The sequence below is a fragment of the Durio zibethinus genome, chromosome 12 (assembly GCF_047325235.1).
Source record: "Durio zibethinus cultivar Kanyao isolate XHJ-2024 chromosome 12, ASM4732523v1, whole genome shotgun sequence".
Taxonomy (NCBI): Eukaryota; Viridiplantae; Streptophyta; class Magnoliopsida; order Malvales; family Malvaceae; genus Durio; species Durio zibethinus.
The window spans coordinates 26,276,374-26,295,364 of record NC_143173.1 but is presented as its reverse complement, the minus strand read 5'-3'; the positions used below and the strand labels follow the sequence as shown (position 1 = coordinate 26,295,364).

Sequence of the window (18,991 nt, the reverse complement as noted above, 5' to 3'; positions counted from 1 at the left end):
CCGTAACAAAAATTTATATCTTATAATATATTAAGTGTTGAACATTAATTCATTGATGTATATATATTCTAGTTATGAAACTAGCTCGTTGAGCATATTCATGGGTATTGGAATTGTTTGGGACCTATAATAAACTGTTAGTCGAATTAAAGAGAAATTAGGCAAAGAAAATTAGATCAAAAAGAGTTTTTTTTTTTTTTTTTTGGCTAAGATAAAAAAGAGTTGTTTATACAAACAAAATTAGAAGAAATTAAATAATTGAAGAAGAAGCAAAATACAATACAATTCAAATACATAAATTTCTTTTAAATAATCATGTATTTCCTGTCATCCAAAACAAAACAATAATATAAAGTTCCGGTTTAATTTTTCAAAACGTACGGGCAAAAAAGTAAGACAGGATATGGACCCTCTAAACCAATAGCCATGAACAAAATAGAAATATAAATTCCCTGTATATTTTTTCAAGGCGTATGGGCAAAATTCAATGATGAAAATGACCTTCTGAACCAATCAGCCATGAACCAGACTATACAAAAATCATATATAAATATAGTACGAAACATATATGTCCCAATCATGAAATTAAAACATTCTTTTATATGATTTTCCCAAAATTAGAGAATTATTAAATTTTAATCGACGTATGAATGAAGTATTAGTTCGGATATTATATATGTTAATTACTTAAATTTTTAGAAATTATGGATTTGTGAGGATTTAGATGCAGAATGTTTTTTTTAGATGAATTAGGTAATTGAAGGTTTAAAGTAAATTAAAATTTTTTAAAAAAATCCTAACTTGCCTTACACTAAAGCCCCCAATTTTGTTTATATGAAGAAGCTTCTGGGAAGCTGCAATTTCTCTAATAATTATTTGATACTTACCATATTTTCAAACCACCACCAGTTTCGTGTTTATAACAGTGTGTATCTTATTCTCAAACTCATCGAGATAGATTTTGATCCTTTATTTTTGTTTTTCACGGTCCTCAATTTTTGTACTGTCTTAGAATTAAGAAATATATGTGTGAGTGTGGCAAAGAAAAGATGGCCTCCTTGCAAGAACCATGGCTATTGGAGAACGGAAACTTGAAAGGTTCCAGCAAGGAGATTCGCCATGGCAGGACTGCACACAACATGTCGTCCTCCTCATTGCGGAAAAAGTCGGACCTGACGCTTGTTTCCAAAGTTCGATATGGAAGGCTTAGGCAGTTCCTCACCAATATTCAAGAGGTCATTCTAGGGACTAAACTCTCGGTTCTCTTTCCGGCTATTCCACTGGCGGTTGTTGCTGAGTGCCATGGGTTTGGAAGAGTGAGTTTCTTCTTTTCTTTGCTTTTTTCATTGTTTTGTAAACATTGGCTTTTAGGGTTTTTGATAAAACATTGATTGCTGCCTGTGGTACTGAAGAAGAATATTGATCATTGACTCTGAATTGGATTAAATTTAATTTGACTTTATTTCCCTATATATCAAACGTTTTATCTTTGAAAAATTCAACGCCTGCCAAATGCAAATATTATATCAATCAATTAATGATTGATGTCTTCAACATCTAATTTAATGTCCACTTTGCTGTTTCTGAATTGTAGTTAGTACTAACATTTATGATTTTCCTGTAAAATAACGGCCCTGGGTTTTCGCATTAAGTTTACTTGGACTTATACCATTAGCTGAACGAGTCAGCTTTCTCACCGAGTAAGGCAGATTTATATTTGTGCTTGATCGTCAATATCTAGAATTGAATTTGACAAATAATTCCTCTTTTTTCATGTTCTTTCCTTTCTGTGTTACTTGCAGGCAAATTGCTTGTTACACAAGTCCAGCAGGTAATTGATAAAACTCGTATACTATACTTATTACAAGGTCACATCGGTCGTATCAGCTTTATTTTTCTCTAGGATTCCGAACCTTGCTACTATATTTCTACCTCAAAAACTACCAGGGAATCCCAAGTGTTTTGAAAGAAACCAGAAACGTAGGAAACACTAGTCAATCCTGTTCCTCATCTTCCACGCATGCGTGAGTGGTTTCTTCGATACCTTGTCAGATAATAACTCTTTCAACTTCATAAGAAGTACAAATTTTCTCCCTCATATTTCTGTCTTTTACTTAAGGTATCTTTACCAGATAAGCAGAAAAGATTCTTTAGCGTATCATAATTGTGTTTTATAATTAAACCCTTAAATGACATTTGGGGTAGTGGAAAACTCTCATATCGCACTGCTGGAAGAGCTTTAATGGTGATTAATCTTGAGATGATTCACGAAGAAAAAGACTCTATTATATTTTGTGTAACATCACGCTATTATTATAATCTCTTGACTTTATTGTGTTGAACTTTGGCTATATATATTAGATGAGTGGTACCTTTAAAATAACATCAGAATTTTACTACTTGTATGAAGTTTATGAAAGGGCTTTTCAATCATGGAATTAATTATTCTGTGGATTATATTTTAATCTTCTTGCAGTGGGAGGGCTGTTGAATGCAACCTGTGGCAATGCTACAGAGCTGATCATAGCAATTTTTGCACTAAGCCAATATAAAATAGAGTTGGTCAAGTATTCCCTGCTGGGTTCTATCCTATCAAACCTGCTTTTGGTTCTTGGAACCTCTCTCTTCTGCGGCGGTATTGCCAACCTGAGAAAGGAACAAAAATATGATAGAGTAAGTTTCTTGTCAAATGTTACATGCAATATATATTATCACACATAAATCAAGCTTACACCACTGAAACGTTATTTTATTACAAAGTGAGATTTATTTATAGTCATTTTTTTAGGGTTTAAGGTTAAAAAACTGTACTTGATTTGATAGAGACAAGCCGATGTGAACTCCCTCCTTCTGCTGCTTGGGTTATTGTGCCATTCGCTGCCATTGTTGTTTCGAATGACTGGGGAATTCACTGCTGTCACCGCCGACCCAACACTGCAGTTGTCGAGAGCAAGCAGCATTGTCATGTTGATTGCGTACCTTTCATACCTGATCTTCCAATTACTCACACATCGGCAATTGTTTGAAGCTCAGGAGGTAGTTCATCAATGTTAATCTTAGCTTCTAACTAAAAGCCAGCTTCTACAATTTTTGGTGAACTGGAAAGGAATGAAAGTGATCATTCTGAACTATAGCTGATAAGTCCTCCATGGTGCAATTGATCAGGAATCAGAAGATGACGAAGATGGACTATCAGAAGAAGCACCAGTAATTGGATTTTGGAGTGGACTTATCTGGCTAGTTGGAATGACTGCTGCCATCTCTTTGCTGTCTGAATATGTTGTAGAAACAATTGAGGTAATTAATTTACCTCATTTTCATTGTGGGGTTTACTATAAATCTTCAGCATTAGTTTTTTCTACCTACTCTTACTGATCATCCGTAAGTGATGCTGAATCCTATCCAGACCCTTGAGAGTAAGGTATTAATTTCTTTATACTTAGCCACATATATAGCTAGTATACCAACTTCAATTCAAGTTACCAACCATGAATTATGCTAAGGTACCATAAGCAGTACGTAACGGACAAGAGAAGGGTCGAGCCCTATTCTTTTCCAAATTCTCTTTGGTTGATTATCTATCACTTATGGTTATTTTCTTTAATGTAAAATCAACTGAACTATCACAAACTATAAATTTCAGGATGTCTCGGGTTCTTGGGGAATTTCTGTTAGCTTCATCAGCATTATTCTGCTACCTATTGTCGGAAATGCACCAGAACATGCAGGAGCAATCATTTTTGCTTTTAAAAACAAGCTGGTGAGTAATATATAGCCTTTAGTTTGACAAGCAGCAGCTGTTTTATCAATGTAGCAAATATGTTGACAGAATCACTAATGAAATTTTGTAATAAAACTAAATGCAGGATATTTCTTTGGGCGTTGCATTAGGATCCGCAACTCAAGTTTCCATGTTTGTGGTACGAACTTGTATAACAATTCAAGCTTTCAGTGGCTTTTATCCAGAGAAGAGCATGCAGTAGTCTTTTAAAATTTTGGAACTTCTGATTTTAAAGACTAACATTTCAATGTGACTCAGGTCCCACTCTCCGTGATTGTGGCTTGGATTATGGGTATTAAGATGGATCTTAATTTCAGTCTCCTCGAAACTGGCTCTCTCGCTCTATCAATTGTTGCCATTGCCTTCACTTTACAAGTAATTATCACTATCTTCATTTCCCAATCACGCAAATAACAATTTTATTTCTTGGGTTAATTATATATTAACCATGTTGAGCCAAAATCTTGTAGGATGGTACTTCTCACTACATGAAAGGACTGATTCTTCTACTGCTCTACATTGTTATTGGAACTTGCTTTTTTGTATCCACAACACCTCCAAGTAAGGATTCTCATAGTCACTGATTCAGAAATATTCATCACTCACTATTTCTTCTAACGATTTTCCCCATTTTCACCTCAGACCAAGTAAACATCACAAACTCGGGAACTAAAATAACCATTGACACAATCTTCGGAACTTGATTATAAGTAAGTGCAGTGTTTAAACAGCTTGAGAGCAGATCGAGTCTCTAATTATATATTATAAATCGCACTAAAGATTAACTGGCTATAAACTGTTAATGAATGCAGGCTTTGCCGTCTTGGGGTCACTTTGTTTATACACATATTTTTGGAACTTCAACAGAGATTTCATGCATTTGTCATTCGTTTATTATGGAATGGGCCTGCCCAAAAGCTAACAATTCGCAGTCACTCCGCCGCATAGATGTTGCCATGCCTTCAAAATTCAAAGCTGAGATGGATACTACATATAAATATATGGTTTACATTGGTATATATACCATTGAAACTTGATGAAGACAGGCTACAGTATACAACACAGCGTTCTGTCACTGGTTTTTTTGCTTTGTTTACGCCGAGTATAGTAGTGGCAAATGAGGTAACTCAGGCGTTGGTTTCCCTCAAACAGGCGTTGGCATCTGTAAACATGGTTCAACACTAGGAAGTCATATTGTGTTAAAAAACATCACTACTATTTGTTACTGTCATTATATTTGTATATCTCTTTACCGTGATTTTGCATTCTCTAATGCTATAATTTAAGGTGTGTTAGATTCCCAACCATGTAAATTTCTGTAGCTGGTAGGATTTCATCAGGTCAGAAATGAAAGTTCCTATACTTGCTTGTTGCTGCTATGTTCTATAGTATCTTTTAAAATACTCTTTTTCAACATCATGTTAGTGTCTATGGGCCATCATCTACATGCTTCTGGATGTGACATGCCTTAAGTTGGTTTTAATTTGACTTAATCCAAATTTGTAGATGCTTGCAGCCCCTCTTGGATATTGCATTGTTGTGCCAATGCTCTTGTAGTTGCGTGTTGAATTTTGATGAGGAAAGCAGGATCTTGCAGTGCTATAACTGAGTGTTTGGACCGTTACGAGAAAAAAATGAACGAAGATGTTTGGATGAATGTATGATAAGAGTAAAAAAGATAAAATTAAAAATTAAAAAATTTGAAAATAATTAAGATTAATCCAACTTGAGGAGAAAATGAGAAAGTATAGTTTGAGATTATTTGGATATATAAAACATAGATTTAGCTATGCATCGGTTAGGAGAATTGATTTTCTAGATTTATGAGAAATCAAAATTTTTAAAAATAAATCACGAAAAATATTAATTTAAATAACAAAAAATAATATGATAATTAAAAAATTAATTAAAAAGTTATTATTGATAAAAATGAATAACACAAAAAAATTCAAACTATAATATAATATAATATTTTATTTGATTTTTTATACAATCGATCTCAAAATATAAAATATAAGGCTTAATGAGTTATTGTAAAGCGGGATCTTGCAGCTCTACCATGCCTCTGCACAGTAAGGTTTCATTTGAGCTCAACTCGGGTAAAGAGCAACCTCACTTCCACAAAAAGAGTTCAATCCCTTTGACGTTAAATTAAAAGTAAAGTCTTTGATTTTACTTGGTCATTATCCACATAGTGATTTTGATATGTTGCTGGTGACTTTACTTGAAACGCTATCTCTGTTTGGTGTCATCCTTAACTATAGGTTGACATGTCCCTTTCAGACAAAAATATGACGTTTAAACCCAAAACTCCCATTGTTTTGTAACGATTGGGCTAAATTTAAGCTGTTAAAACAACAAAATGAATGATTAATCTTAAAATGAAAATGGACTCTTTGAAGGTATTGACGTTTGGGATTAGTGTTAGCACCTAATTAAATATATATTTGTCGCCACAATAGCTTTAGCTTGCATTTTGAGCTAAACTTTATTCTCCTGTCTTCAGTATCAAGGAAGAAAAAGTGGGAGGCAAAAACATGGACATTCTTTTTCTATATATTTGCTGTTTTTCTTTTTTTTTTTTTTAAATAACGATTCATATTATTCATATTTTTTATTATATATTATAATTAATTATAATTATAATTTTCAATTTTTTAATAAATTTATATAATATTAAATAATAATTAACTAATTTTATTACAATAATTATAGATAGTATATGCTCGCCACGTGTCATCTTCGGCCTCCCGCCGACACCGCCTCCTGCCCTTGGTTTCGTTATCTCCTCTTCTATTCATCAAACAGTACTATTTCAACTAAGAACTAACACATCACCCATTCACGCACGCATTCCTTCGTACACCCAACCAACTAACCAGCGTAGATTGGTCTGTGACGAGAACCGGGTCACCGGGAAAAAAGGAAGGAAAATATCAAGAGAAAACGAAGGGTAGTTCTGTAAATTTCTAAAGATAAAATAATCTTTTCAATCCTATAGCCGACTGCTGAGAGATAGAGGGAAATACTGTTACGTGTGCTCCAAGCGAAAACACGAAAGGTTTATTATTTTTTCTATTTCCCACACTCTTCAGCTTCTTCAGAATTGGAAAATGATTTTCTTATACAGAGAGAAAAAGGAATCTAAGCTTTGAACTGGGTCTGCTTTTTTATTTTTGAAAAATTAAGGAAAAAAAGGTTTTTCTTTTGGTTGGTTTGAGTTTTTTGGTTAATTGTAGATGATGATGATGATGATGCGTAGAAGAGTTGTTTGAGTAAAATGGGTAGTTGGGGTTTTGGATTTTGAGCTGTGAATCAGTTACAGAGTGTTTTAAAAAAAAAAAGAGAGAAAGGGAAATGAGGAAATTGTTTAAGGATTCTCTTAAGGCCGTTGAAGCTGATATTCAATTCGCCAATTCCCTGTAATTTCTTCTCTCTTCTTCAGGCTTCATGTCTAATTTCCTTTTTCTTTTTCTCTTTTCCTTGTACTGTTGTGATTTTCTATGCATGAGCATGGAGAATATTGATTGACCACGTTTTTCCTTTTTTTTTTGTTAATTTGTTTCAAATATATATATTTCTTTTATGGTATAACACTAAAACTTGTATGTGTTTTTAATTGTGGAGAGCTTTCTGAATTTTCTTCTAAGTATCCAATGTCTGATGTTACTTTTTCTATTATGTTGTAATGTATTAGAATTCTTGCCATTTGGTAAACAAATATTTTATTACTTTTGGGGACTTTAGATTGTTGGTATGATAAATTGATGATTCTTATCATGGCTATGGTTCTACATTGAATATTCATTACTCAATTGGCAAAAATCTTATTCGTAATTGTTGTAGTCTACTTTACCTTGCTTTGATGTTTTTCTTTTACTGGTGAGAGCATTTTTATTGCTCCTGCGGTAATGAAAAATTAGTAGATAACATTTTTTTTTCTTTTGTCAAGCTTTAAGATATTTGGGTTAACATACTTCAAACTACAAATAACACTGAATGGCTCAGATGACAGTCATGAGTGTACTGAAGTGATATTCATGTCCTGTCAATGGCACATGGCAAACTAATTCAAGTTTGCCCAAATCACATAAATGATGTTCAGAGTGACATTGAATATAACTTAAAAATTCTGACTTCCGTTTAGGTGACTGCTGATGACCCCAAAATTTGGGGTTCCTCCTCCATCTAATTTTCCTTCTTTCTTCTTTACTTTATTGTTTATATGATGTAGTTTGATCTATTCTGTAAGGGATTTAACATCTGCAATGATTAATAAATGGTAGGGACTACATTGTAAGTGTTTACTATACATTCTTGCTCCATGCAACACTACAGAGATATCTTAGTAGGGCAGTTCTTTCCGTTTTGGTTCCTCTTTTTGTTGTTTTCTTATGTGTGTAATTGTTTTTTAATGAACAGGGCTTCTGATTATCCAAGAGAATATGATGGTGCCTGCCTTCAGATGAGATTGTCTTACAGCCCAGCTGCTCATTTTTTTCTTTTCCTTGTTCAGTGGACTGATTGCCATCTTGCTGGTGCCTTGGGGTTGCTTAGAATTCTTATGTACAAGGTGATTTGCAAGTTTTTATGTAATAAATTCCTGATGTTCTTCTGAAGTTTTCAGTGATAGCATGTCAAGGGCATTAATTTCTGATTTTTTCTGCAGGTATATGCTGATGGGAAAACAACCATGTCAATTCATGAAAGGAAAGCTAGCATAAGAGAATTCTACGGTGTGTAAGAGGAGATTTGTTGCTGTTTTGCATGTGTTTGATTAATGTTTACCTAATGAATTTGATATGTGCTTGTGTTTTAACTTCTGACAAAATCTTATACTGTTTGAGTGGTTTGAATTGTCATGATAGGGGTGATCTTTCCCTCACTATTGCAACTTCAAAGAGGAATTGCGGATGTGGATGACAGTAAACAGAAGGAAATTTTTGCTGCAAAGTACAAGAAAAGGGATGAAATGAATAAAGGAAAGCTCTCTGAAATTGATTTAGAGAGAGAAGAAGAATGCGGAATTTGCATGGAGATGGACGGCAAGATTGTATTGCCCAATTGCCACCATTCAATGTGTATGAAATGCTACCGCACTTGGTAAGTTGTCATAGCATGCTTTCTTTATCAAAGCAACTTTTCATCTTTTCCTTTTTTGAGTACCAAGAGAGCAGTATGGTGAGGGTGATGAGATTAAAGGAAGCAACCCGAAATTGAATTATGCATGATAGAGATAGCTAGACATCAAGAAACATACATACACAAACCTATGGTGAAGACCTCACAAATTTTAAGAGCTTAGCATCTCAACTTTTTGTGTTGAAAGTTTACTTGCGATTGTAAGTTAGGCATATCATCTTGAGGGATAATATCTGTGCTTTATGCTCTTTTTAGGCGTGCAAGGTCTGAGTCATGCCCCTTCTGTAGGGACAGTCTCAAAAGAGTAAATTCAGGTGACCTTTGGATATATATGAGCAGCAATGACATTGTTGATTTGTCCTGGATGTCGAGGGAGAATATGAAGCGTCTCTTCATGTACATTGAGAAGTTGCCCCTCATTGTTCCAGATCCAAAGATTGTTTCTTATGATCCACAACATCATTGATCACTTATTATTTGATTGGATTTTAGCACTGTAAATAACATATGGTTCATTGTAGATTTGAGTCTTTTTTTTTTTAATTTCATTGTAGTAAATTTAAAAGCTGTAGATAAACATTCTTTGCTATTAGGGTACGTTTTTGTAAGAAGCTGTCATTTGATTATTGACACAAATGTCCGTCTGTCCTGTATATCTCAATGGTCGTTGCAGATCACTTGTAGACATACAAGATATAGAAATGGTTATATAATGTTTGGGTTGCATTCCCCCCGTTTTGTTTATTGTGACACAATATTGATGACGTGTAAAATATTAAAATTTATATATTTATATCACCACAAAAATTATAATTTATATGCTTATGAGAATTATATATTATAATTTATGTCAACATAAAAAATTAAAATATATATTTTTTATTGTATTAAATTTATATATAATTATTATTAAAATTTTAAATCGTGTTATTTATATATATATATATTTTAATATCGAATTCCCATCGTTTCATTTACTCGTATTTAGATTGTCAGACGTAGTGACTTGTGAATTAGGGGTTTTGCCCCCCTTTTTGTACCAAAAAGAAAATTGTTTATATCAACTGGAAGATTTTAAGTCTCCATCTATTCAACAGAAAGAGGAAGAATAGCATTCAACAGCAACACAAGGCCGTGTTACAAATTAATGAAACTAGAAATGACACTAGAAACATGATTTATATAGTATTTTAGTGGAATATAAACACGAGGCAACGTTACAAATTAATGAAATAGAAACATGATTTGTATGGTTTTTAAGTAGAATATATAACTTTTTTGTTAGTAAATATACTCAGATAAACAGTTAAGAAAATGATAAAGCACCACGATGTTATGGTATTTCCTTAAAGGTATCACATTCCACATAAAAGTATGAACATACAGAATCTAGAATCTTTCTGGGATGTTAAATCATTTCATGTCCAGTCAACTATTCTCTTTCAATCCTCATCTTCTTCTTCCTCCTCGTCTTCGTCCTGAAATAAAACATCATAAATATAGAAAGGAAAGGGAAAGACAAACCAGTATTGCACATACAAACATAAACTAATAATAATAATGAAGCCGTATTAATTTTCGATGAAAAAGTTAGCCCACAATTAACAGCTAAGTCCTAATAATGTACACTGTAAATTATTTATCTTATAGCACAGGAAACATGGCTGAAGTGATGCAACCAAAAATAAAAATTAAATTAGCTCAGCACTTGCCTCATCCTCTTCATCATTCACTTCCTCATCCTCTTCATCATTCACCTCACCATTAGCACTACTTTCCTACCAATTATGACAATAAAAAATAGTCAAGTAGTAAGTCAAGCAAAGCACTGCTTGAGCCTTGAAATGAAAAAACTATAATACTTTCCTACCAATTATGTCAAGAAAAAAAGTTATGTAGTAAGTCAAGCAAAGCACTGCTTGTTCACCTGCTTCTTGTTGTAGAGATTCATTTGTTTTTCATAGTCAGCCTTCCGTTTAGCAGCTTTGGCCTCATAAACAGCTTTTTCCTTCATAAACATAACATGAAGGGGAAAGTTTTATGTACTTTGATCACTAATCTACTTTACACGATAATTAGCACCAGCAACAGAAATGGCATGGAAAATATTTAGAAAGAAAATGAAAATGAAAAGGCATATGCATATGCATATGCATACATTCAGACAATAATAGCACTACCAACAGATACGAAATGGCAAATATTTAAAGGAAAATGCATATATTCAGACAACAATATGCCACAAAGAATTCCAAAGTCATCGAAGCAGATGATAAAGGTCCAACACATAAATTCTGATGAACCAATATAAAAGCAGAAAAAGAGAGAAATTTATTGGCATGCAAACTGACCTATAATTGTCAAACATACGTTACCATCTATATAAAGATTTCAAAACTTACATCCACAGACATGGATTTCCACTTCTCCCCAGCAGCTTTTCCAACCTTCAAGCAAAGACGTTCAAAGAAACAACACTAAAGTCATTCAAAAAACATCAATTCAAAAGAATTATCAAAGATTGCTAATTACTCACAGCTGATACAGCCTTCACATTGGGATGTTCCCTCTTGAAAGTAGCTCTAAACTCCTCACTGTTACACAAACATAACACTAAATTAACCAAAATAACAACATTCAAGTAATTTCTATTCATAACCCACAGTGCAAGATACATACAGGAACACAAAGAAAGCACTAGGAGGCCTCTTTGGTCTGTTAGGATCTTTCTTAGCCTTTCTCTCCTTCTTGGCTTTCCGTATGCTGCTTCTATCCACAGATGCCTTCCGTTTCCCAACCTTTCTGAAAAGAATAGAAATACACATAACCCATGGCTACAATCCATGCACCCACTGTATCAACCATCCATATATAAATTTTAAAACTCATGGATATAGCCATCACCACAGGACAATCACAACAATTTTCAAATTCTCACCCCAAAAAAAATCTGCAAAATTACATTTTATATTTAAACAAACAAAAAGATAACGAAGTCAACTAACTTATTCTCAGCAGGCTTCAAGGATTCGGCCGGGTTCTTTGCTGCACCCTTACTTCTAGCTCCTGTCATTTCTACTGTAAAACACAATAAATATATATACATATATATATGTAATAATCACTTACATAAAAATGTTTAGAAAATTAAAATTATGCACATAATGAACAAATTGACTTCGATTAAGAAAAAAAAAACAAGTGAAAAAATTAGAATAATATAAAATAAAGCAGAAAATAAATAAATCAAGCAAATTCGACATCAATTTAATCACTAAGCTTTAAAATTTCATGAAAATAACAATTTAGTTATCAAACAATTTTGATAACATAATAAAAGTGCTTTAATAACTCTATTACATGATTATTTCCTGATTTAAAAAAAAAATTCATGAAAATAACAATTTACTAAATTTTTAATTCAGTGAAAATAACTAATTTTGCTTACTTACTTCACCGTTCTACTTCTCGTTTTAACCAGAAACAAAATTAAAAAAAAAAAACTAAAAATTAAAAAAAAAATCTACGCTCTCAGCAATCAAACAGAGCCAATAAAATCCGATTAAGAAAAATAAATAAATAAAAATAAAGAAGGAATGAGATCTAGAAAACACCATCGCTACCTTAAGATGAAAATCCGCGAAGAGGCGTTGATTTTGAGAGAAAAAACAGAGAATCGCAGAATTTTTAAGAGAATAATAAATATCGAGAAGAGTCTGAAAAAGAATGGAAATAGGGCAGAGAATGGTGAAAAACTTGATAGATGTGACCGGTTCAGCCCGTTTGCATTTTTAGGGCTTCGGGTTGACGGCGAACACACAGAAGTCAATGTGTTTATTTTACCGGATATATCCGGTTTGATAAATTCTAGAGTGGTTGATAATTTTATAAGTTTAATTAATTAATGATTTTTTATTAGGGCAGGGTGATCGATGAGTTTTAGCGACGCTGATTAGGATTGCCGCCAAATTATCTAGTACGATGCGACGACAAGGGAGATACCTGCTGCACGTTTGACCAGTTGACACGTATCCATTTTAAGATGATTTGAAATAAATATTTTTAATTTCTAATATAATCTTAACTCATAATCCTTATTTATTTAATTCTACTTAAATCATTTAAAAAATATATTATATGTAAATCCTTTCGAACTTACAATATTAAAGAATATAACTAACATATTATCATCTGAACTTTTTTTTTTTTAATAAAACTGAACTAATATTTAATTAATAATGATTAATGAATGACCTTTTTTTTTCATTGGTTTGAAATTAAATTTGAAATTAATTTAAAAATTAAAATTTACATAAAAAATATTACACACTTAAATAGTTTTTAAATTTATAATTTTAAAACTTTGATTCATACTATCCAAAACTACTAATCTAGACGATTATTATTTATTATTTGAATTTAAAATAGATCTAGTAATTTGTATATTTATATAATGTAAAATATTAAAATTTTATGTATTTGTATAAAATTTTATATAAAAATTATGTATTATAATTTATGTTAATACAAAAATATAAAATATTTTTTTTTATTTTATTAAAATTATTTATAAATTTTATTAAAATTTTAAATTATATTATTTTCATATTTTTATATTATATTATTATTTTATATTTAAAATTATCAAATTAGAATATCTTTAAATAAAAATAAATGATTTCATCAGAAAGCATCCTTTTATCAGTTTGGGAGCTTTTTCCCTTAAAAATCAATTATGGAAGAAAAAAAATACTTAGTAGTAGTTTAAAATCAATTGAAACTTTTTTAAGTTTTGAATTTAAGTTTTTACATTAGATTTTATAAAGAGATGAAAATTTCTAACAGCAAAGACTTACATGTGGATAATTTAAATGATAAGAATGAGATAATTAGAAGTATAAATTTTCATATCCCAGCTAACATGGTTTTTCATTGCATTAAAAGTAAATATTTCAAATGTGATTTGAAATTTTAATTTCAAAATGCTTAATACAATGTGGTTTTTGAAATTTTAATTTTAATTTCAGGATTGATAACTGATAATGAGAAAAAAATATTGTCAGGATTTTGTTTGTTTCCTATCATTATTTTAGATTTTTAGTATCTTCTAGGAAACATGAGATTTTCTCGGAGCAACATCAACCACAGAAATTTCAGAGAAAATCACAAAACCAGAATTTAATGCTAAACAGCAAAACAGTCAAATCTCAAGACCCTAGATAAGGCAGAGATAAGGCCGATACTTTTTCATTCGTCAGATGGATACGCTTCTTCATCCGACGCTCACCATCTTTCTTCATGGATAAAATCACAAAACCTTGATAACAACTTTCCTTTATTATAACACGAATGACAAAAAAGCACAGTATCCAAAATCTCTCATAGTTTCCCCATTGCCCTTTCTTTGCTTCACGTTAGCTTCCTCTGAACAATGGCTGCCACCGCCGCTGCTGCAGCTACATCCTCTTTTATGAGCACCCGCCTCCCTGATGTCTACAAAAGATCAGGGAGAGTCGTGGCCAGGTTTGGCTTTGGCGGCAAGAAAGCTGCCAAGAAAGTCTCAAAGTCAAAACCAACCTCCGATCGCCCTCTATGGTACCCGGGAGCTGTGGCACCCGACTGGCTAGACGGAAGCTTGGTTGGTGATTACGGGTTCGACCCTTTTGGCTTGGGGAAGCCTGCAGAGTACTTGCAATATGATTTGGATTCTTTGGACCAGAATCTGTCAAAGAACATGGCGGGTGAGATCATTGGGACCAGGACTGAGGTTTCGGACGTAAAGGCAACACCGTTTCAGCCCTACAGCGAGGTGTTTGGTCTACAGAGGTTCCGTGAGTGTGAGCTGATTCATGGACGGTGGGCCATGTTGGCTACTCTGGGTGCGCTTGCTGTCGAATGGCTTACCGGAGTTACCTGGCAAGATGCCGGCAAGGTAAGTGGTTTACTTAATTGGTACCCTTGTATGCTTTACATGTTTAAAATGTTGCACAAAAATCATAGTGAAATGGCCAATATGATAATTTTACTCGCAGAGGGAACTCAGATAAATGACAGAAATTTTTTGGTTATTTTAGGTTGAGCTAGTAGAGGGGTCATCTTACCTCGGCCAACCCCTTCCATTCTCCATGACAACATTGATTTGGATCGAAGTCTTGGTGATTGGATACATTGAGTTCCAAAGGAACGCAGAGCTTGACCCTGAGAAGAGGCTGTACCCTGGAGGAAAGTACTTTGACCCCCTTGGCTTGGCTTCTGACCCCGAGAAGAAGGCCACCCTTCAATTGGCTGAGATCAAGCATGCTCGACTTGCCATGGTTGCTTTCCTGGGCTTTGCAGTCCAAGCTGCTGTAACAGGCAAAGGTCCTCTCAACAACTGGGCTACCCATTTGAGTGACCCCCTTCACACGACCATTATTGACACCTTCACCTCTTAAAAGATTCCTTTGCTTTGAGTTGATCTTACTCGATGTACTATTTGTATGTGCCTTCTATGTTGTAAAAGTGTATAACATTACAGTTTCAGCAGAGAATGCTATTAGCTCATATCATATTTTCTGGTTTTCTGATAAAGAGAAAGAAAATTCTTCTATATGTTAATCAAGACACCAACCTATCCATCCAAAATTCCAAACAAATACAAGACATTTAAGCCGATTAACCAGAACAAGGCTTGTCATTAGCAAGGTGTTGCATATCATCCTATTTGTTAACTGCAACAAAGGGCACCGAAGAAGTTGGAACAGAGCCATATATATAATCACACCCAAAAGCACATTTTCCCTGATTATGGACCGAAAAAAATTGCTAATACAGAAACAAAATTTTGCCATGAGGTTTGAAACAAAAATGAAAGACTGTGAGAATTTCTTTTTAATTTGGGTTAATAACATGGATGATTTGTAAATTATAATAAAATAAATTTTTTTAAATGTGATATTTAAATTATTAATTTATTAATTAATATGATATTTAAAATATTATTTATTTGACAAGCATCATCATTTAAAGCTAATTAATGAAGATTATATTAATTAATAAATTTAAATTTAGATATTTCATTAGAGATTTTTAAAATTCATATATTATGTTAAATATTTTATTATAATTTAAAAATAATTTGTAATACTAACTTTTTTAATTTTGAGTAAATTAATGCTATGCTATAAAGATCGAAAAACATTTGAATTCAATATGTAATTTAATTAGTCCATACTTTTATTTTTAAAAATAATATTTAAAAAATTTAAATTTTAGTATCAGTACCTTCTCTTAGTCTCCAAGCATCCTCTCGTTTGTATAAAAAATAATAATAATAACAATAAATTAATCAAGCTCAAATTAGATTTTAACTTCCAAAATGGAGTTTAATTGAGCCCAACTCTTTATGGCTCTATGCTTTTGCTGGCGAGACCTTTTTTCTATTTTAGCAGTGACGGCCAAGCTACACGGTGACCGCTGAAATAAAAAAAGACCAAAAAAAGCTAAAACCGGAAGCTCCTTCGCACCTGCCCTTACTATTACCCTACTGCTTCGCTTGCTCTCCAGGTAATTGAATTCTTCATTGGATGTTTTCTTATTGCTCTTACCTCGGCAAGTGCGTTTATAGTGTCTCCTTTGTTCAGTTCGCACTGCAAACAAGGTGTTCGATGTTTTGCCTATTTCAAATATTGGCATTCCTGTAACATGTAATTCATGGTTGTTGGCCCTATTGTCTGTATTCCGTTTAATTGTTTTCTTATATCGTCATTTCAAATTTTAGGGTGTTTCTGGGATACCTATATCAATTCTGTGACTTGGAAGCTTGATTGAAATTTTTTGCATAAACTGAGATTTAACTTTATAGCTAATTTACAGCAAATATTGGGACTTTGTTCCACTTCTGATTTTGGTTCTGAATGTCAGTTGTGAATGCAGATGGTTCTATTTTTAGCCTGACATGCGTCTGTTCTTGGAAACGTGGATATGGGAACCCCTAGTGTTTTGTGGAGTATTGCAAAGAAGTGTTTCACGGTTGGGCTTGTTACGGTTACAGTTTCAGATCGATTTGCCAGTATAGTTCCAGTCCGGGGTGCCTCAATGTCTCCCACATTTAATCCCAAAACCAATACCTCGCTTGGTTCTTTGAGTGGTAATACTTTTTTTTTTTTTTGGGTCCATTGGATAGGGGATAGGAGATGGGATGGTGGGGCTCGAATTCCCACCCTATATGTCTTCCTAAATCTTCTTAACCACTAGGCCAAGAAGATGAAGACTGAGCGGTAATATTTTGAGACAGATATATATATATATATATATATATATATATATATATATATATTTTGAGAGAGAGAGAGAGAGAGAGGTGAAATAAGTGTTTTGCATCACTGTTGATTTTCAGTGGCTGATCATTTCTTTGACTGCAGATGATTATGTTCTGGTGGAGAAGTTTTGCCTTAGAAATTACAAATTTTCACATGGAGACGTGATAGTTTTCTGGTAATTGTTCTCATTGATATTGCTCATAAACTGTCTCGATTACTTGTTAAGCCAAATGCAGGCAACTCTTGAATGAAGAAACATTTCCGATTGGCCTTTCATTCTTGGCTTCTGCATGTCAATATTGTATTTCAACACTGTTGAGTTGGGAATAGATAGTTATCTTTACCAAAGAAAACCAATACCAAGCTCTTGATCGTTACAGAACTGAACTTTAGAGCAGTTTCTCATTGGCTTCTTCTCGTTAAAATTGATTGAGGAGACTGTAGATAAATTGATAGTATTAACAATCACATTTTCATGAGTTTATCTGACATGACCTTGGAAATGCCTTTGTTGTTCTGTTAAAGAAATGTTAGACCGACTAAGATTTGGGCTTTTTTTGTTGCTCCATAAGTCTTTGGATGAAACATGGATTTCATGTTCCATATTTGCAATGCACTGTCTCCTCGATCAGTTTAATGAGACTCGTTTTTTAATTACTCAGTACCATAATAAATAAATAGTTCTATTACTGAAATCTGACATTGCTTTGGATGCATCCTTTTGCAGCTCTCCAAATGATCACAAGGAGAAACATGTAAAGAGAATTGTTGGCTTACCAGGTGACTGGGTGGGGACTCGTTACGATGTGGTGAAGATTCCAGAAGGACATTGTTGGGTTGAGGGGGACAGCTCATCTTCCAGCAAGGACTCGAGGTCTTTTGGTCCTGTAAGTTTCTCCATTATGATTGCATAGCTTAGTATTTGTAAACAAAGATTAAATTTTTGTGAAGTTTCTTCAAAGAGTGTTCCTCTTTGTAACTAAATACATAAAACGCAGTCAAGATTACATGTTGAACTCTTTACAGTCCTGTTACTATAAGGTATCTTTTGCAGGTTCCTTTGGGTTTGGTTAATGGGAGGGCCACCCACATTCTGTGGCCTCCACATAGAATGGGCAGCATTGACAGAAAAGTTGCTCAAAACAGAGTTTCTTCCTCCTAATTGCATCTGAACCACATATCCCATTTTGCAATGGATTAATTTACAATTTCCTTTTACCCTCTTTTTAAGCAGTTGCCAAATGCCAAGGCAGAATTCTTTCATGGACAAGTAATACAAGCAATTCCATGCAAATTTTCACATTCTGCTGATCTCTTGTTGGTATTTTACCTTGCTTGTTTATTCCTAATTAACATCATTTAAGAATTCTCAAGTGTTAAAAATTTTTTGTACCATATTGTTTCTGTTTTTTGTTGCTGTCAAGCTGGTTAGATTTCGAATAAGATTACATTCAAATTAGATTTGAAGAATTTATATTTATGAGGGGCCTTGCTTAGAGTTTAAGTCTAACTTTGGGACATTTCCATGCCATGCTCTTATCATATTTATGATTTTAGCCTCAAAATTACTCATTCGTGGTTTGGTGAGGACAAGGGTCTTATGGAGCTGCGGATGATGATCATATATAAATAAAATGCATTCTCATTTGAGAATCCTATACAGTGATTTGCTTTGGTATATCAATAATGACATAATCCCATCCATCAAAATAAAAAAAAAAATCCATCCGAGCATTTTATTTAATAATTAATGCATTTTTCTATTATA

The 18,991-nt window shown here is 33.2% G+C and overlaps 5 protein-coding genes across 11 annotated transcripts; 4 read left to right on the top strand and 1 right to left on the bottom strand.

Moving 5' to 3' along the window:
- Positions 1-860: 860 nt before the first annotated feature.
- LOC111296233 (vacuolar cation/proton exchanger 3-like) lies at positions 861-5,391 on the top strand. Its single transcript, XM_089741525.1, has 12 exons — positions 861-1,317; positions 1,634-1,700; positions 1,803-1,831; positions 2,477-2,673; positions 2,824-3,036; positions 3,166-3,297; positions 3,644-3,760; positions 3,867-3,920; positions 4,040-4,156; positions 4,252-4,342; positions 4,424-4,491; positions 4,594-5,391. The coding sequence occupies exons 1-11, from the start codon at positions 1,026-1,028 to the stop codon at positions 4,483-4,485; spliced, it is 1,371 nt and encodes a 456-aa protein (XP_089597651.1). The 5' UTR covers positions 861-1,025; the 3' UTR covers positions 4,486-4,491; positions 4,594-5,391.
- Positions 5,392-6,784: 1,393 nt separating this feature from the next.
- On the top strand, positions 6,785-9,649 carry LOC111295917 (E3 ubiquitin-protein ligase AIRP2-like). Its single transcript, XM_022889756.2, has 5 exons — positions 6,785-7,203; positions 8,204-8,354; positions 8,451-8,517; positions 8,650-8,884; positions 9,179-9,649. The coding sequence occupies exons 1-5, from the start codon at positions 7,139-7,141 to the stop codon at positions 9,387-9,389; spliced, it is 729 nt and encodes a 242-aa protein (XP_022745491.1). The 5' UTR covers positions 6,785-7,138; the 3' UTR covers positions 9,390-9,649.
- A 580-nt stretch (positions 9,650-10,229) lies between these two features.
- LOC111295919 (high mobility group B protein 1-like) lies at positions 10,230-12,686 on the bottom strand. Of its 3 annotated transcripts, none has more exons than XM_022889763.2 (8): positions 12,547-12,686; positions 11,929-12,001; positions 11,603-11,725; positions 11,460-11,517; positions 11,326-11,370; positions 10,851-10,931; positions 10,636-10,701; positions 10,230-10,401 (listed from the first exon to the last, which is right to left on the bottom strand). In XM_022889763.2, exons 2-8 carry the CDS (start codon positions 11,994-11,996, stop codon positions 10,366-10,368), a joined length of 477 nt encoding a protein of 158 aa, XP_022745498.1. In that variant the 5' UTR covers positions 11,997-12,001; positions 12,547-12,686; the 3' UTR covers positions 10,230-10,365. The 3 variants fall into 3 exon arrangements, with proteins under 3 accessions (XP_022745498.1, XP_022745499.1, XP_022745500.1); XM_022889764.2 differs by having other exon boundaries at positions 11,929-11,998; XM_022889765.2 differs by lacking the exon at positions 12,547-12,686 and having other exon boundaries at positions 11,603-11,775; positions 11,929-11,997.
- A 1,454-nt stretch (positions 12,687-14,140) lies between these two features.
- LOC111295916 (chlorophyll a-b binding protein CP29.1, chloroplastic-like) lies at positions 14,141-15,466 on the top strand. Its single transcript, XM_022889753.2, has 2 exons — positions 14,141-14,855; positions 14,998-15,466. Exons 1-2 carry the CDS (start codon positions 14,355-14,357, stop codon positions 15,355-15,357), a joined length of 861 nt encoding a protein of 286 aa, XP_022745488.1. The 5' UTR covers positions 14,141-14,354; the 3' UTR covers positions 15,358-15,466.
- Positions 15,467-16,185: 719 nt separating this feature from the next.
- On the top strand, positions 16,186-18,532 carry LOC111295918 (uncharacterized). Of its 5 annotated transcripts, none has more exons than XM_022889761.2 (5): positions 16,186-16,468; positions 16,838-17,051; positions 17,326-17,398; positions 17,951-18,110; positions 18,278-18,532. In XM_022889761.2, exons 2-5 carry the CDS (start codon positions 16,886-16,888, stop codon positions 18,383-18,385), a joined length of 507 nt encoding a protein of 168 aa, XP_022745496.2. In that variant the 5' UTR covers positions 16,186-16,468; positions 16,838-16,885; the 3' UTR covers positions 18,386-18,532. The 5 variants fall into 5 exon arrangements, with proteins under 5 accessions (XP_022745496.2, XP_022745492.2, XP_022745494.2 ...); XM_022889757.2 differs by having other exon boundaries at positions 16,189-16,468; positions 16,826-17,051; XM_022889759.2 differs by lacking the exon at positions 16,186-16,468 and adding an exon at positions 16,502-16,562 and having other exon boundaries at positions 16,826-17,051.
- Positions 18,533-18,991: the final 459 nt, after the last annotated feature.

What these genes read in the sequence shown, in the direction of transcription:
- LOC111296233 (XM_089741525.1), top strand. Translation starts at nt 1,026, where the DNA reads ATGTGTGAGTGTGGCAAAGAAAAGATGGCCTCCTTGCAAGAACCATGG. An exon ending in GTGCCATGGGTTTGGAAGAG is followed by an intron (nt 1,318 to 1,633) that starts TGAGTTTCTTCT and finishes TAAAATAACGGC; the next exon opens with CCTGGGTTTTCGCATTAAGT. An exon ending in AGGAACAAAAATATGATAGA is followed by an intron (nt 2,674 to 2,823) that starts GTAAGTTTCTTG and finishes TTGATTTGATAG; the next exon opens with AGACAAGCCGATGTGAACTC.
- LOC111295917 (XM_022889756.2), top strand. Translation starts at nt 7,139, where the DNA reads ATGAGGAAATTGTTTAAGGATTCTCTTAAGGCCGTTGAAGCTGATATT. An exon ending in ATTCAATTCGCCAATTCCCT is followed by an intron (nt 7,204 to 8,203) that starts GTAATTTCTTCT and finishes TTTAATGAACAG; the next exon opens with GGCTTCTGATTATCCAAGAG. An exon ending in ATGAAATGCTACCGCACTTG is followed by an intron (nt 8,885 to 9,178) that starts GTAAGTTGTCAT and finishes TGCTCTTTTTAG; the next exon opens with GCGTGCAAGGTCTGAGTCAT.
- LOC111295919 (XM_022889763.2), bottom strand. Translation starts at nt 11,996, where the DNA reads ATGACAGGAGCTAGAAGTAAGGGTGCAGCAAAGAACCCGGCCGAATCC. An exon ending in AGTGCTTTCTTTGTGTTCCT is followed by an intron (nt 11,518 to 11,602) that starts GTATGTATCTTG and finishes TTTGTGTAACAG; the next exon opens with TGAGGAGTTTAGAGCTACTT. An exon ending in GGAAATCCATGTCTGTGGAT is followed by an intron (nt 10,932 to 11,325) that starts GTAAGTTTTGAA and finishes ATGTTTATGAAG; the next exon opens with GAAAAAGCTGTTTATGAGGC.
- LOC111295916 (XM_022889753.2), top strand. Translation starts at nt 14,355, where the DNA reads ATGGCTGCCACCGCCGCTGCTGCAGCTACATCCTCTTTTATGAGCACC. An exon ending in CCTGGCAAGATGCCGGCAAG is followed by an intron (nt 14,856 to 14,997) that starts GTAAGTGGTTTA and finishes TGGTTATTTTAG; the next exon opens with GTTGAGCTAGTAGAGGGGTC.
- LOC111295918 (XM_022889761.2), top strand. Translation starts at nt 16,886, where the DNA reads ATGGGAACCCCTAGTGTTTTGTGGAGTATTGCAAAGAAGTGTTTCACG. An exon ending in CTCGCTTGGTTCTTTGAGTG is followed by an intron (nt 17,052 to 17,325) that starts GTAATACTTTTT and finishes CTTTGACTGCAG; the next exon opens with ATGATTATGTTCTGGTGGAG. An exon ending in ACTCGAGGTCTTTTGGTCCT is followed by an intron (nt 18,111 to 18,277) that starts GTAAGTTTCTCC and finishes TATCTTTTGCAG; the next exon opens with GTTCCTTTGGGTTTGGTTAA.